This window comes from Rhinolophus sinicus, chromosome 2, assembly GCF_057876585.1.
Source record: "Rhinolophus sinicus isolate RSI-liver-muscle chromosome 2, RSI-T2T, whole genome shotgun sequence".
In the NCBI taxonomy this organism is placed as follows: domain Eukaryota; kingdom Metazoa; phylum Chordata; class Mammalia; order Chiroptera; family Rhinolophidae; genus Rhinolophus; species Rhinolophus sinicus.
This window is the reverse complement of record NC_142502.1, coordinates 104,221,847-104,237,863: the sequence shown is the minus strand read 5'-3', so window position 1 is coordinate 104,237,863 and position 16,017 is coordinate 104,221,847. Positions and strand designations below refer to the sequence as shown.

At 55.5% G+C, this 16,017-nt stretch overlaps 1 protein-coding gene across 11 annotated transcripts in view; it reads left to right on the top strand.

Annotated features, from left to right (window-relative positions):
- The window catches only part of ANKS1A (ankyrin repeat and sterile alpha motif domain containing 1A), a 172,741-nt gene that overhangs the window by 140,003 nt on the left and 16,721 nt on the right, over window positions 1-16,017 (top strand). For all 11 annotated transcript variants that reach the window (XM_074332831.2, XM_074332833.2, XM_074332834.2 and 8 more), the window contains one exon: window positions 2,481-2,587. In XM_074332831.2, coding sequence (XP_074188932.2) covers window positions 2,481-2,587 — 107 coding nt within the window. The remainder of the gene's footprint in view (window positions 1-2,480; window positions 2,588-16,017) is intronic.

Here is a 16,017-nt window from a genome sequence, read left to right as displayed (position 1 = left end):
CAGCTGTGGAGGTTTGTCCCGGTTTCCCCTGCCCTGGGTGCCTCCCCTCCCACGCCCTTTCCCTCAGATTGCGAGTGGCTGGCTCTAGACCTGGCGCTTCCCTGCACTGTGACGGGCCAGAGAGAAGTCACTTCCGGGCTGTTTGGTGCGCTCACCTGAGGAACATCAGGTGTAGGATCCTTACTTTGTCACCTAGTTTTGTGATCCCCGAGGTGTATCTTCTTGGCAGAGAGGCACAGTCATTCCTTAAGTGGAGAGTAGGTTTGAGGGTCACTTAACCTACGGGCTGTGCCCTCAGGGCAGTGTCATTCCTCTGTCCCCTCTCTGGCTGTCCTAGAAACTATGGGCCAAAATTATAGGAATGTCCCTTCTCTGTTCTCCCCGAGAAGCTGCCTCCAGCCCCCTGAGCTGGAGGTAAAGTTTCGCCGTCTTTACCTTTCATGTGCATGTGTGTTGGACAACATCAGATACTGGGAAATCTGTCGTTTGGCTCGGATGCTAGTGCTGCTGTCTTTCCCTCGGCAGCGGCAGCAGCCGCTGCTTCTGCTTCAATGTCCGATCCCTAATGTATTTTCCTGAGCGTGGAGGGGAGGAGGGGATGAGGGGAAGAGGGGGAGGGCCAGACATTATGAGAGTGAGCAAGGACCGTGGAGCCGGCAGCAGGCAGCGTGGAGCCCAGGAGCCTTTAGACAAAGCACTCGGCTGCGGTTCTGTGAGCGCACACATCCACCGGCAGCAGGCAGGACCACAGCTCCGGCTGGGGGATCACAGGCAAGAATGAATCAGCAGCCAGGGACACTTGACTTCATGGGCAGACAAGAGCCTACTGCTTAGATCCCCGGAGCAAACAGCACCGCTCAAGGGCAGGGGAGCTCAAGTAGTCCCAGACGGCTCGGGCTGCTGCTACAGCGCGCGTCGGGAGGCCACCCGGGGCGCCGACCACCATCTGTTCTGTGGAGGACAGCCGAGAGGGGAGCCTGGGACCCTGGCTCACCCGAGTCTCCTAGCTGACCCAGCCAGTTGGCCTTGGCCTGCCCTGCGGGCACAAAGTGCCAGGAGCGACAGAATGACTTTCACCGTGTCAAGAGTTCTCTGGAGGTGATGTTTTTGTAGTTGGTTCTTCTTCCGTCCTCGCACCTCTTTTTCCTCCCTTTCTCTTTTTCCCTTCTTTTACCTGTACTTGCCTGTGAAAACCAGAGAAGTAGGTGGGGGTTAAGGCATTCAGCTCAGAGCATCCACGGTCTGCCAGGAAGGGCTGAACTTTTTTCCTCCCTGCATCACTACTCCCTGTCCTACCCAAGGAGCATAGCGAGTAGGTGTCCTCCCTTCCCTGCCTGGCCTCAGAGGAGAACGCCAGGACCCGAGACCCTGGGGAGACACTTGCTGTCTTTATATCTCAGCCGAAGAGAGGACAGCACTGAACGTGAATAGACTTCAGCTGCCACAGCTCAGCTAACAGAGGAGCGCTTCCTTTCCTTTTATCCGGCTGGGTTTTGTCATCGTCCTTCGCCAAGAGCTGGATCTGCCTGCCTGCTTTCCACCTGAGCGGGCAGACGAGACACAGGAGCAGCCACTAGCAGAAGAGGACAATGAATGCCCGGCCCCTGCAAAGCCGCCCAGCCCGGGAAGGCAGCCCTTCAGACAGCGCCCCGGCCCGGGACACGCCCCGCTCTCCGGCCGCCAGGGTCTAGCTGCGGAGCAGGCTCCTTGGCCCACCGGCCGCGCCGCCCGCAGAATGCGATGTTGGCGCCAACACAGACACCCTGAGCCCCGGTCCATGCGCCCCGCTCGGCCCTCACTGCCTGCGCCTCTGAGCACAAAGGGCCATGGTTTGCTTGTTCCGGGACTGCTGGGGGAAAACAAGTAACAGTCTCTTTCCTCCCCTGCCGTGTCCGCTGCTGCTTGGGTTGCATGTGCTGGGTCCCTGCGAGCAGCCACCGCCGCTTTTCTCCTGGAGCCCTCGCTGTGTGCCTGTGTCCCTGAGCTGCATGAAGATGTGTGCGCTCTCCTGACCAGTGTGTGCTGCAAGGTCACAGGACCGGGCCGCTGCCACAGCCCCACGGGGCTCCCGGCGTGCATGGATGAGAGGGGCTCCCCAGCCCCGCTAGTGCCTGTGGGACCAGACTTTCTGAACTACCTCAGTGTGAACGCTGACGAGGAGCTGACCGGAGACCGTTGGGGGTTGGCTTCCCCTGACCTGTGGGCAGAGCTCGTGCGTGTGGCCCCGTGGCCCGGCAGCAGCTCAGGCCGAGGGGTGTGAGTGGGCGCAGCCGCCCAAGGTTGGGAGAGTGGGGCGCCCGGGGTGCTGCCCGCGGAAGAGGAGCTGCGGGCCCTCTGCCCTCTGCTCTCTGGTCCGTAGTTTGGCTGCTTTATGGTAATGACCATGATGTGGCAGTGCCATCTGTCTTCCTCTGAGTGCCGCTGCTACCGCCTTAATGGTTTTTCCCTTTTCAAGCGTCTGCCGATTCCTCTCTCGTCAGGTTCGCGGACGCTGGAGCAGAGCGTCGGGGAGTGGCTGGAGGCGGTTGGGCTGCAGCAATATGAGAGCAAGTTGCTTCTGAATGGCTTTGACGATGTCCGCTTCCTGGTAAGTGCCAAGGCCTCTGCATGGGTGGGTGCTGCTCCGTGAAACGTGCTGCCCTGGTGTCCCCGTGGCTGCTGCTGGAGTTTGAAACTGTACGTAGCCCCGCATCCCAGAGCAGAGCTGGCTGAAGTGACTTAGGCATCTGGGAAATTAGCTGAGTGTCGGGCACCTTGTTTCTAAACTCTGTCCCCTCTAATTCTGCTCCAGAAACAGTTCTGTAGGGAGAGCTCTGCAAGTCTGCATCCCAAGGAGGGTCCCTGACTGCAGACCTTTGTCCTGTCCCCGGTCTCCCTCTCAGACCTCAGGTCGTGTGTTGTGTGGTGAGGCGTCAAGGCCGGTCAGAAACCAGGAGTTTGGGTGGACAGGACAGCCAGGTCCCTGTGGTGACCCTCCATCCCAGCTCAGCTGGACACCAGAAGGTTCCTTTGTTCTCCAAAACTTTGCTGTCAAGCAGGTAGTCCCCGGAAGCACGGAGGCTTGTCTCTGGCAGAAGGGCCTGTTCCCTGGCCTGTCTGGGCTGGGGAGTGAGGCCGCACAGCCTCAGGTACCCGGGGCCTCACAGATGGCTCAGGGGAGAGGCTGTGTTGCTGGTTTGAAGGATTGGTATCATTTTGTTACAAATACAACAAGTCAAAAAAAAGAGAAAACTTGAGGTGCCTTTCCTCAGGCTCCCTGTGGAGTCTGCGCCTGGGGAGGACCCTGGGCAGGAGGCGGTGCTCCCTTTGCTAGTCTGAAGTAGCTCAGAGCCATCTTTCTCCTGGAAGCCCTGCCCGAGACAGCCTCATGGGTGGGGCTGGGGCAGCACAGCTGAGCCCAGGGCCTGGGCTCACCTCAGAGGCAGTACCAGCATCCCCAGGGCACATTTCACAGAGAGACGTGAGAGCTGGTCCTTCTCACTTGTGCCCGTGGCACGCTGGGCGCCCTTCGTAGTGCTGTGCATGTGTCAGCTCACTGAATCGTCCCGGCGGCCCTGACGTGGTACTAGTATTACCATGTCCGTTTTCCAGATACAGGGCAGCTAATCGGCTTGCTCGTGTTCACACTCCCAGTACTTGGCAGAGCAGGAGCAAGTGCCCCGGAGTCTGTGTCTGAGTGTCTGAGCCGCCGTATTGCCCGGCTCTTTCCCATGTATATGTAGGGGGTGGGACTGTAACCGTTTATGTACTCTCTCTCACTGTCTTGCATGTCTGTCTCGGGGCTTGCTTGGAGGTGGCGTCAGCAAGCCTTCCCTGCCCCCCCCTTGCTCCCTGGCAGGCCAGCTGCCTGCTCCCCAGTTCCTGGGAGCGCAGTCCTGGGTTGACTTTGCGTTGCCCTCTCTGAAGCAGTTCCCTCTATCTGTGCCCACCTCACCCCGCTGCCTCTGTGCAATCAGCCCAGAGCTCCCAGCCCTGCCCTCCACTCTCCAGTCTGGATCTCTGTGGGGTCCCACCCACGGGGTTGCATTTGGTGCTTCTGGCCTGGGGCTTCCAGAAGGGGCCCCGATTGGACAGCTCACCTCGCACAGGCCATCTTCACTTCCAGGGCACACAGTGAACTCTGCAGCAACTTCCAAAGCCAACTTAGGGCCAGACAGTTATGTTTTAGCTTTCAAAAATACTAGGTTTTAAAATAGAACATTTTTAAAAAGTTAAACTGAGTTTATTTACGATTCTTATAAACTAACCTCTGACTCACCATGTTTCTTGGGGAAGGCCAACAAACCCAGAACAGAGACAGTGAGCCGGGCTGGGTGGCCTCTGGCCCTGAGTGCTCAGGGGCCGCCCCATTCTGAGCACACCCTTTCCTCAGGCCATCAGACAGGCAGCGGAAGGCCGTGGACTTTAGCCCCCTCCCTGGGCTTCAGTATTTTAGAGGCTGAGCTCTTGACTTCTCACCCCTCCTTCTGCTAATTTTGGACAGAGTAAGGTTCCCAACCCTTGAATATCAAAGCACCATGACAACTTTCCCTGCCCTCCCGGTGCTCCCGACCAGAAAGGAGCTGGGCGGGCATCTGGGGAAGTCTAGCCCTGGGCCAAAGGTCCACGCGTGATGCAGGGCATCTGTCAGGACGTGTCTGTTCCCATTAGGGAAGGGCACTCATTGAGGGAGGCCAGCAGCTCCGTTTTTCCAGGGCCTCTCCTGTGGCCCAAGGTACAAACTGTTCTCATCACTGCTCTCAGTTCTGGAGGGCAGCTGGCAGGTGGCGTCTGCACGAGGACTGCTGATTACACCTCACTTGAGTGCGTTACTTCAGTATCTAGCGTGGCCTGAGTAGCCATGCAAAGCATCCTGGGTAAATGCATGTAAGTTGCCAGATGGACCGTAAGGCTAATTAAGTTTTAGCAACCAAAAAAAAAAAAAGAGAAGGGTAACACACAAGAAGAGGGCCATTTTTGTTTAGAAACATTCCCTCGTTGCATGTGCTATAACTTACATCACATTAGCTATGGTGTATCCCTGTGGTTGGGTTTTCAGTAGGCTGCAAATGTTTCCCTTGGTTCTGAAATGCCCTGGAGACTCTGCACAAGTAGCTCCCAGGAAGCCCGGCTCTCGGTGTCGTAGGAAGATCTGGAGACAGAGGGTGTCTCACAGACGAGGCTCCACTGTGTAATTTCCCTGTGATGGGGTCCTACAAGTTTTTTGTGGGAGAAGGACAGGGCATTTGTGGGGGTCACACAGCTCCCTCTCGGGGTGGCAGGGACTTAAGCGTCATGTGGTCTCAGCATCCTCTGTGTGCCTGAATCCCTTCCGGATACTCTCTGCCGCGATGTTTTTCCAGTGTCGGGGAATCTACCACCTTACAAAGTAGTAGCCCATTCATTCTTTCCATCGCTCGGGCTGATTTAAAATGTTCTTGATATTGAACAAAAATGTGTTTCCTGTTTCCTCGTGGCTTCTGTCCCTTGGTTCCAGGTGTACCTTTTGGGGCCACAGAGAACACACGTAAGCCCTTTAGGAAACTGATGACCTTTGTCATGGCCTCCTGGGCCCTGTCTTGTCTAACTACCCTCGTTCTCCTGGCTGTTCCTCCTATGGTGTGGTGACTGAGCTGGACGAGCAAGCGTTGCACGTTGAACTTGATGCACACTGTTGCCTGCAGGCGAAAGGGCCTTTGGTTTGCAGGGCGAGGGTCAGGGCGGGGAGGAGTGCCAGGTGCTCCCTAAGCTGACCCGGGACTGACACCAGGCGGGCAGCCCAGCACACTGGCTCGTGCATCGTAGCCAGTTCCATTTTTCAACACAAATTTTGTCCACAGGAAAGGGCTTTCTTAGGGGAAGGGGGAAAAGGCATTTGATCAGCTTAGAAAGAAGGTAACTGGCAGATCTGTAGCCCCGAGCCTGCTGGTACAGGGCTCTAACTGGCAGCTCAGCCTGACCTCCCTGCGTGGAAGTGTTGATTGAGTCCATGATAGTGCCCCTCATGCTGGAGTGTTATGTAGACGTCAAAAATATGTTCTTGAAGAACGTCTGATGTGGGAAAACGTTTACCTTGGAGTGTTGAGTGAAGAAATCGAGATACAAAAATCCATCTGTAACATGATCTTGATTTTCAAAAGAAGAATCTATGGACAGAGGTGCAGGCGGTAAGCGGGGTGTGCTCCGTGGGGATCTCGGGGCTGCAGGGGGCCCCGTCTTCCTTTTTGGAGGGTAATAGATTTTCTGCGTTTCCTGCAGTGAATGGATCTGAAATCGGAAACGCTCGTGTCTTAAGGAAGGTGATGGTCCAGCTGGGGACACAGGCGCATAAAGCAGTAAAAACAACGGCCCGGACAAGGGTTAAGTGCTGTGGGGAGGCTTCTAAGGGCCGCAGGGCGCACGGGGGAGCCTTCCTCTCCCGAGTGTTTACCGCATGCCAGGCGCCGAGCTGGCACACAGCCCTGCGGGTGTTGTCAGTCAGGTCGCAGACGGGGCTGCTGAGACCAGAGGGTGGAGGCACTGCCAGTAAGTGGCAGAGCCAGGATGCCATCCCGGACCTCACCAGCTTTGACTGTCTGCACTCGACTTACTGTCCTGGGGGGTGGGAGAGGCTTGGGACTTGGAAGGACTGCAGGGGGAGGGAGCAGGTGAGAGGCCCGTGCTGTCTGCGGCGAGTGCGGAGGCCGCCTCGAGCTGGTGAAAGGCAGGGCCCTGGCTTGGAGAGGCCTTGACAGCCCCAGGGTTTCTGAGCCCCCCCTAGGGTATGTGGGAGGCCCTCCGGTTGTGCCCCTCACCAGGCGGAGAGCCCTGAACCTTAGACAGCAGGGTGGGGTTGAGAGCAGGCATGCAGTGGGTGGTCATACTAGAAGGATGGGCAAATGGCACATGGGAATGAGTCTGGCTCAGGCTCAGGGTGGCGAGAAGCAGGCCGAGTCGGCGAGCCCATCACTTCTTACCACCAGTGTCGGGGGCCCTCTTGCTCCTCCCATCAATTTATTTCTCCACAGGCTTCTGCCACGTGCAGATTGGCCCCCACTGTTTTCCTGTCTGTTTCTGAGAGTGTGCCAGCTTGTTCCCATGTGTTGGAGGGAGCTGACAGGTGAAGAGGAGCGCGCTGAGAACGCCGGAAGGCATAGCTCGGGGAGGAGGTCCTGCTTCACTGGCTTCTGTGAGGCTTTCCAGCCAGGCCCCCAGGCCCCCGAGCTTCCCTTCCTGCTCGTGTCCCTGGATTAGCTCCTCACGCCTCAGCCCCGGAAGCTGGCTTTACGTGCCCAGGGGGCAGTGCCCTGGTTGCCCACCCTCGCTTCCCAAGCTACCACCTCATCCTGCCCCCATGTCCCATCCTCTGCCATCGTCCCTCCCACGCTTCAGGGGGCCCAGCACTGCTATCAGGAGGCCTCCCCGCCTCAGCTTCCTCCCCACCGGCCTGCCCACCCTTCCCGCCCCATAGCACTCCAGGCGCTTACTGCTCTGTCGGGATGGCCTGTGCCCCAGTGTGAAGCAGAGCCTGAGAGGGACATTTTCCTCCACTGGGGCACTGGTGGGTCGTTGGAGCTCAGGCTCTGAAAGGAATGCTCCCAGGCAGTGTGGATCCTGCCCTCTGTGCTAACGTGATTGGTTCTGTGGTCACCTGAGAACGTAACTCCTCGGTGTCCCGGGGTGGTGATGCCACATGCTTCCCTATCTCTGCTGTGCCCTTGGCCTTGACACGAGTCATGCTCACTTCGGTTGGGCCCCTTTCCAAGCACGTGCACTCTGACTTTCTCTGCCTGACCACGTGGAGTTATTCAGGGTGACAGCAGCTGGAATTTCTCAGGAGTCCAGTGCTGTTTGCCCCGGTATCGCTCTGGCCTTCTCCCATCCCCTTTATAGTAGAGGGATGTTTGAGAGCTGTTTTCAGTCTGTTAGTTTACCTTACTGCACTTCGAGATGGAATTGGACAGGTGAACACGTCCTGTTGTGTAGCTTCCAATTGCTGACATCTGAGCGTGAGCAGCAGCGGAGGGGCCTGTCCTGGCATCTCATACTGACCTTGACTTCATTTAGCGAGCCCCCACTGTGTACACGTACTGAAGCGCAGCCTAGAGGGCAGGGCAGGGCAGGGGGGCCGTGTCCCTGTGAAGGCGCAGTGCTCCTGACACACAGGTGTCAGTTACCATTCAGGGGCTCAAGGACATCTCTGGAGCCCACCCGTGGATTCCTGCGCCCCACAGGTGTCACATTCAGGGCAGTCAGATTAAGTCATTTGCCCAGGGTTGCTCCTCAAGCAGATGTCTGAGCTGCGGCTGGAAACTGGGTCTCCTGTGCCCAGGGTGCTGCTCTCGCTTCCTGCTCCAGACCCCACGCCTCCCTTCCCCAGGAAGGTGACATGCTGAGGCCTCATGCTCAGTGCATCCCCCCAGTCAGCCTGGCAGTTGAGCAGTGGGCTAGGCTAGCACATCACTCGCTGGTGCCAGCCTGGGTCGGGCAGACCGTCCCATCCACCTACTGTGTGCTGGGACCGTTCTACAAAAGGTGGAAACGGACCCATAAGCCAGACCCCGTGAGCTCGTGGCTCCGGCTTGGGGCCCCACTGGTGCCCTTCTACACCAGCTGCCACCACCGCAGGTCAGTGGTGGCAGGTGTTCTGCCTTCCACACTCATGAAGCTCCAGGGCCGAGGGCTGCCCGCTGAGGCCACAGCTAAGTAAACTGGACGGGGAAAGCACAAGAGAAAACTCGAGCTTCCAGTTATTTGCGTAGAGAGCTGGACGGGGAGTCAGGAGACAAGGGTTTTCCCCTTGCAGGATTTGGGGCAGGTTGTTTGGCTGCCCTGTTCATCCCTGACCTGTGGGATCGCATTTGACTGCTTACTTCATGGGGGCATAAGGTCTCAAGGGGACACATTGTTACCTGTGGTGACGCGTAATGACTATGTAAGAATGTAAGGTGGTAAGGTGGCGCTTCCTCTGCAGTGAGGGCAGGCGGCAGCCTTTGTCCTCAGATGCATGAGGGGAAAGCCTGCTTGGTGGTCTCGGGGCCAAGCCTTTTGACTCCAGACTGGCTTGGGCCTGGCTAATCTACACTGCTGATCGGGGAGTAAATGTGGTTCCTTAACCTCAGAAAGACGGGCGTTTGGGGTGACGGTCGGCTGGTGGGTGGAAGGCTGCTATACCTGGTACAGAGACAATGGGGACACCAAACAGCTGCTTGGGAGAACAAGGGTCGTAAGGCCCAGCGTTGCTTCCATGAAACCTGGAAGAGAGTTTCCCTAACACCTGTTGCCTCCATCCGTGAGAGCCCTTCTCGTGAAGGTGACAGGTGGAGCTGGCTTCCAGCTTCAGGAACTACCGTGTTTCCCTGAAAATAAGACCTACGTGGACCATCAGCTCTAATGCGTCTTTTGGAGCAAAAATATAATGAAAGACCAGGTCTTACATTATAGTAAAATAAGACCAGGTCTTGTATTAATTTTTGCTCCAAAAGACGCATTAGAGCTGATGGTCCACGTAGGTCTTATTTTCAGGGAAACACGGGAGGAACCGGTGTTGTTTGCGCGTCTTCCTCATCTTCCCTGGAACTAGTCATTCTCTGTCACCATCAAGTTCTCTCTGTGTGAGGACAGGTGTGGGCTGGGAACACCTAGGAGAGCAGGGCGTGTGTGTCAAGGCTGAGACGCTCCTGTTGCTCAGGGTGGTGAGCTTCGTACAGGGTCAGCCATGCGCTGGGGGAGGGCGAGTCTGGCAAGTGCTGCGATGGAGTCCCAGGGGCGGCACAGCCGGCGGGGCCAGGCAGCGGTGAGCAGATGAGCACAAGAAGAGCCATTGAGCACCTGAGTCCTGCCGGCAGGTCAGTGCTCAGCACCGTGGAATTGGTTACTTAACTGCGAGGCAGCTGGGTTTTTTCCTGTTTACAGGGTCCTGACTTTGTACCAACCTAGAGCAGCAAAACTGGGATTTGAACCCAATTCTGATTGAAACAGTTTCTTCCTTTATACCGTTGCTGCCTTGTATAGTAGCTGCCGCACAGAGAGCCTTCAACCCCTGGGTAAGTGAATGCTTCAGGGAGCGTGCCTTCTATTTTCCATCATCATTAAGATTTTGGGGCCACAGCAGTAGCAACAGAGCCCTGCCCCTCCTCTCGCTTTCTGGTCCCTCTCCCCAACAGCTGGTCCCTCTTGCTCTCCCTGGGCCGCCCCCTCATGCCTGAGACCCCTGGGTCTGGGGCTATGGTCTGAACTGGGAGACAGGTGCGCTCACCCCTCCCGCCTGGCCCACCTGTCAGCGTGCGCGTGTGCTTAGTACAACCCCAGCCTCGGAAGGCGGGCCTGGCTTAGTCCAGGGTCCTGGTCTGTGGACAGAGACCTGCACGCCAGACGACCACGCACAGGACAGTTATGTCACAGTGTCCCGAGGACTGCAAGAAACTGCCTACGGTGGACGAAGCCAAGCTGTGCAGTGGTGGGTTAAATTATGGGATGCCCAGGTACTGGAATGTGTGTGTTCATTACAGCTGTTCATAAAAGGCAGTTAAATGTCAGGAGGAAATGTATGCATGCAATGTATGAGTATGTGACAAAAACACATTAAAAAACAATACATATACTATAACCCTAATTTTGCTAAGAAAAATTTTAAATGAAAGCTTAGAAAAAATATGTTAAATGGAAAAAATATGTTAGCAATCCACTAAAAAAAAAAAGAATAGAAAAAAGTAGCAGTCCACTTAGAAAAATACACCGTATTGGTAACCCTGTTTGTTTTTTCTCCCTGATGTGATGGATTTATGGTTGGTTTTTACATTTTTCTTTGTGTTTTCTTTATCTTCAAATTTTTCTACAATAAACTTGTATAACTTTTCTACTCAGGAAAAAAATTTGTTTCCATGTGGGGAAGAGATAGAAGCACGGCCCAGAGGAAATTCACAACATTCTTGAAGCCAGAGACAGTGTAAATATCCCATTGAACCGGCCAGAGGCTGGGAAGCTCTGATTTGACTCCTCAGCATGCTGGAGCTGGCCAGGCGTGGAGAGTTTTGTAGCCTCTCCCCCGACTGAGCTGTTTATTTGTTAATGAGCTTTAGCAGTTCCTCTCCTGAGAGCTGAGCTGGCAGGCCCCACAAATCAATACAGTGATGGGTGTGGCGACTGTCAGCTCACTCAGGCTGGCTCTTCCCTCAACTTCCCCAACCCCTTGTTTTAAGAAATCTACTCTTAAGGTCTTAATTTGCACTTTCATGTATATCCCCATTGAGTATCCCCCACACACACCCTTCTCCCAGTTCAGTGAGTCCTTTCTCTGGAGATTCTTTTCCACAGTCCCCTGCTCCTTGAGACCAAGAACAGACTGAAAGGTGGAGAGGAGAAGAGGGAGGGGCCACAGGGCGGAGCACCAGGGCCAGGCTTTTCCCGGGATGCGACTTCAGGCCAGGACAGTAGCTGTGTCTCATTCCTTCTTCCCAAGAGAGGAGGTTTCAGCCTTTGCTTTTTTATGACTGATGGCAGAAGAAAAGGCCAAGTGATTGAGAAGAGGGGTCATACTGATTATGGAAATGAGGCTGGACGGGGCAGGCAGAGTGGAAGGTGTGGAAACATTTCTGGGAGATGACAAACCTTCTTTGGAGGCGAGTCCAGTCTAGTACAGCTCTGCCCAGTAGTCACTCTTCCTTCACGCGTCAGCCTTTGTTTGAGTGGAGGTCAGATCCTCGAGGGGCTGGTGTTTGGCCATTGGTGGGCTGGAGGTAGAGAGCCAAGGGGCGTTGTCCTCCGAGCCTGCTCCTGTCACATACGCATACATTACATGCGCGCATTTCCTCCTGACATTTAACTGCCTTTTATGAACAGCTGTAATGAACACACACATTCCAGTACCCGGGCATCCCATAATTTAACCCACGACTGCACAGCTTGGCTTCGTCCACCGTAGGCAGTTTCTTGCAGTCCTCGGGACACCGTGACATAACTGTCCTGTGCATGGTCGTCTGGCGTGCAGGTCTCTGTCCACAGACCAGGACCCTGGACTAAGCCAGGCCCGCCTTCCGAGGCTGGGGTTGTGCTAAGCACACACACACGCTGACAGGTGAGCCAGGCAGGAGGGGTGAGCGCACCTGTCTCCCAGTCCAGACCATAACCCCAGACCCAGGGGATCTCAGGCATGAGGGGGCGGCCCAGGGAGAGCAAGAGGGACTGGCTGTTGGGGAGAGGGACCAGAAAGCGAGAGGAGGGACAGGGCTTGTTGCTCCGGCCAGAGCTCCCCCCAGGCCGCCTGTCTGCCATGTCCTTCTGCTCTGATTGCTCTTCTAAGGCTGAGTCTGAGCGAGTTGGATATTGGGGAGTTGGGCTTCGGGGACCCACCACACTGCCCACCTGCTGGGTCTCAGGTTCCCAGCCGCCGGGAGGAGGGGCGGATTTGGCCAGCCCCAGGAGAGCCCAGCTGGTCTCCCAGTCTGCCAAGGAAACAGGTCCCCAGCAACAGAGCACCCAGACCTGGTGTAGGGACTGCCCAGCACTTCCATGCTGAGGGCTTGTCTTTCTGGATGAGGAACTGAAGCGTCTCTTGGCCTTGGGTCTCAGCCACGAGCTAAGACAAGAGCCCTTGCCTCCCTCTGCACGGCTCGCTGGTGGCTGACCTTCCTTGCCCCATGTGCTGTCCTGTCCAGTAGGAGGTGGGCCGAGCACACTGCCACACTTGCTGGACAGGCAAGTTGACCCTTAGACGGTTCCCGTAGACCAGGGGTGTCCAAACTGCATCCCATGGACCAACTGTGGCCCGCGATCCATTGTTAATTGGCCCACATCAAATTCCAAAAATATATTTAGTTTACTTAAATAAACCAGGTGAGGCAATACGTACTTCACCTCGAGTGAGTGGCCCAGCTGTTTGTGTATTTTACCGCATATGGCCCTTGGTGAAAAACATTGAAAAATGTTTGGACACCCCTGCTGTAGACGGTTGACCCTTGGCTGTAGATTCAGCTTCCCAGCTCACCCTGCGTTCACCCCATGGGCCCAGCGCTGCCTCCTCATGCTCGAATCCTTTGCCTTTGCCGAGGGACTGCTGAGTCCTGCGTGCCCATGAACAAGCCCTGGCTTTAGGGTGAAGTTCCAGTGCCGGCCCTGTCTTTGCTTTGGTTCTCTTCCGGGCTAGGAAGAGGCAGCCCTGTGATCTGAGTATGGCAGGGACCGGGCTACCTGACCTGTCACGGCAAGTCACTTCCTTGGCAGAAGCTCAGCTTCCGCAGGACTAAGTGGGACAGCTTCCCTCCGGGTGCAGCTGCTGCCCTGGGTCCCTCCACAGCCTCACACACCCGGCCTCTCAGCCTGGGCGTCCACCACCTGGCACTGCCCACTGCTCCCAGCAGGGGTCCCTTAACCCACTCCTCTGCCCTCTTACTGCCTCCATGTGAAGCCCCCCTGGACTCCACCACCACCCTGCCCTCGAGCCCCACAGGTCCCTGGGGCTCCCCTTGTCCCGCCCAGCACATACCACCCTCTCCCCAGACCTGGTCCCCGCTCTTCACAGAGGATTTGTGCAGTCAGCACTGGCTTTGGCGAGGCAGCCTCTTGGGTTTTTTTGGCAGTGGTCCCCTCCAACCATGTTTCCTTAGTCATTCAACAGACCTTTTTGGAGCACAGACCTGTGCCAGGCATCACTCAAGGTGCACAAGGCAAAGTTGTGAATGAGACACAAAAGTTTTGGGCCCATGACAGCTCTGGGACCCTGCGCAAGTAACTCCGCCTGTTTTCTTGGCTGAAAAAGGTCCACACCAGTGTGCTAGCCCTCACACAGGTTCCCTTCTTAGCCCTTTTCTATGATTTTTGAATGAAGACCAGCCCAGCAGTTAAAAGAAATTTCCAGCAAAATATTAACAAGTGAGGTACCTTTTAAGATGAAAGGGGACCTTTCCTTCTCCTAAAATCATATTGTGCAGACTCAAGATAATCCACGTCCTGGGGGCCAGAGGAAGTGGGTCCTGCCACAGCCCTTCCCTTCCGTCTGTAGCCGGACTCTCCCCAGGACCCCAGAGGCAGGTCTTGCTGTCTGTGCTCCTTCCCTTCCTGGGGCTACGGCCCTCCCTGGGCTTCCCCTGCCTGCACACGCCTCGGTCCCCTCTGTCTGGACATAACACTGAGGCCTCAAAGACCCTATTTGGGGCCAATGAGCCACTGTGCAAGGTACCGTCTCTGCACCTTTTGGTGGAGACTGAGGACAGAGACTGGTGGGAAGGAGAAAGCATTCAAACTGATTAGGCTGATGGAAAGAATTAGGTTGGTGCAAAAGTAATTACGGTTTAAAAGGTTAAAAATAATTGTAAAAAGTGCAATTACTTTTGCACCAACCTAATAAAACTCACTACAGCCAGCGATAGGCACTGCCTCTAATCCGTGCCTTATCAAGGAAGGACACCCAGTAAGGACGCTGTGCCATTGTGCAGTCATTCCGCAGGGCGGATTCGCCCTGCCCCTCACTGAGCCCGGCCAGCGGGCTGACCTCCCCCCTACCTCATGGGTATCCAAGGCCTGCCCCCCCCCACCCCCTTCCGTCCTGGTTCATCCTCACAGGAGGCCCTGCCCTCATGTATCTCTAGGGGCCACTTGGCGCCAAGAGTTTGGATTCTATACAGTTGAAGGAGGAAGTACTGCCCCTCCCCCAGAGGAGAGGAAGGATAGGCGGGAGGGAACTTCTCTGGGTGGGACATTTGTTCAAGACACCAGTGCTGCAGTTCTGGGGATGTGGGTCAGCGTGGGCCTCTCCCACTCCGAAGGGGTGGCCCCCCTCCCGTGACAGATTGCCTGCTCCTGTTCTCAGGCTGATGCCTACAGCTTCCACACTTTGCCTTGCAACAGGCCCCACCTGGCGGGGGGAGTGGAGGGAATATGACTGGAGCTTGTCGGGTGGAGGTTTTACTGTCCCTTTGCCGTTCACTCAGGAGCTCTCTGACCTTCAATGAGTCATTTTAGGCCTCTGAGCCTTAGTTTCTCTGTATAATGTGGACAGTTTCTATCCCGAAGGTCTGTTGGCAGAACCTTTTCAGGTAATGAATGTAAAGCCTGGCACAGCCGTGGGAGGTGATCAGGACCATGCTCACTGGCGTCCTCACATGTCACCTCCCCACAAAGACCAGCAGAGGGTCCCCGGGGACTCGGTGTGTCCCAGCACTCAGTGAGGAACTCTGCTTGCTGTTCTTCCCTCAACTCTTCCCTTGACGTCTGGAAAGCAGGTGTGGCCAAGAAAGTGGTCCTCCTGGTGCCACCGCTGGCCACGTACCCGTCTCCTCATCTGTGAAGTGGGAGCCGGATAAACCCCTGCCAGGTGGTGACAGGACAGGGGAAGGCCAAAGCACGGGGCCAGAGAAGGCGGGGGCGGCGCTGTGGTGCTCCCTCCCACCCCTGCGGCCTCCTGTCGCCCCTTCCTCAGGGACTGAACCCAGCCACGCCAGGGGGTGATTAGTTACGTGTTTCAGATTTCACTTATATTTAGAACCTTTTTGAAAATCTAAGAAAATCTCTATTAAGCGAAATGCTTAGGCCAATGAGCTATTCTACTCTGTTAGCTCCCCAATTAATAGCTCGCTGAGAACTGAAACCGAGCCTGGCATTTAGTAAGCTCTCAGTGACTGTTAGTGTAGCAGAAGGTAAAGTAGAAAGTCCCTTTTTCCTCTATAATCCTTCTCGTGAAGAGGTTTCTAGAAGGCAACAGTACTTCTCTCGCTTAGAGGGTGAGGTAACTTCCAGAATGATGTTTCTTGACATTGAGGATTTGTAGCATCTTATTTTATATATAAGATATGTTATATATATATTATATATGTTATTATGTTATATATAAATATATGTATATGTTTTTTTCAAACTGATCTCACAGAACGTAGATGTGGCAAGTTCAGGAAATCAGGAAGACCCTGTACTGTGCCCAGGACATGCTCTGGCAACTGTTTGCTTTGATTTTTCCGTCACATCCTCTGTTTCTGTTTGGTTTCCCTTTGCCTTTGTCCTCCAAGCCGCACACAGCAGCCAGCTGTTTCGACTAGGGGTCTGGTTCTGAAGGCCTTGTCCCCATTT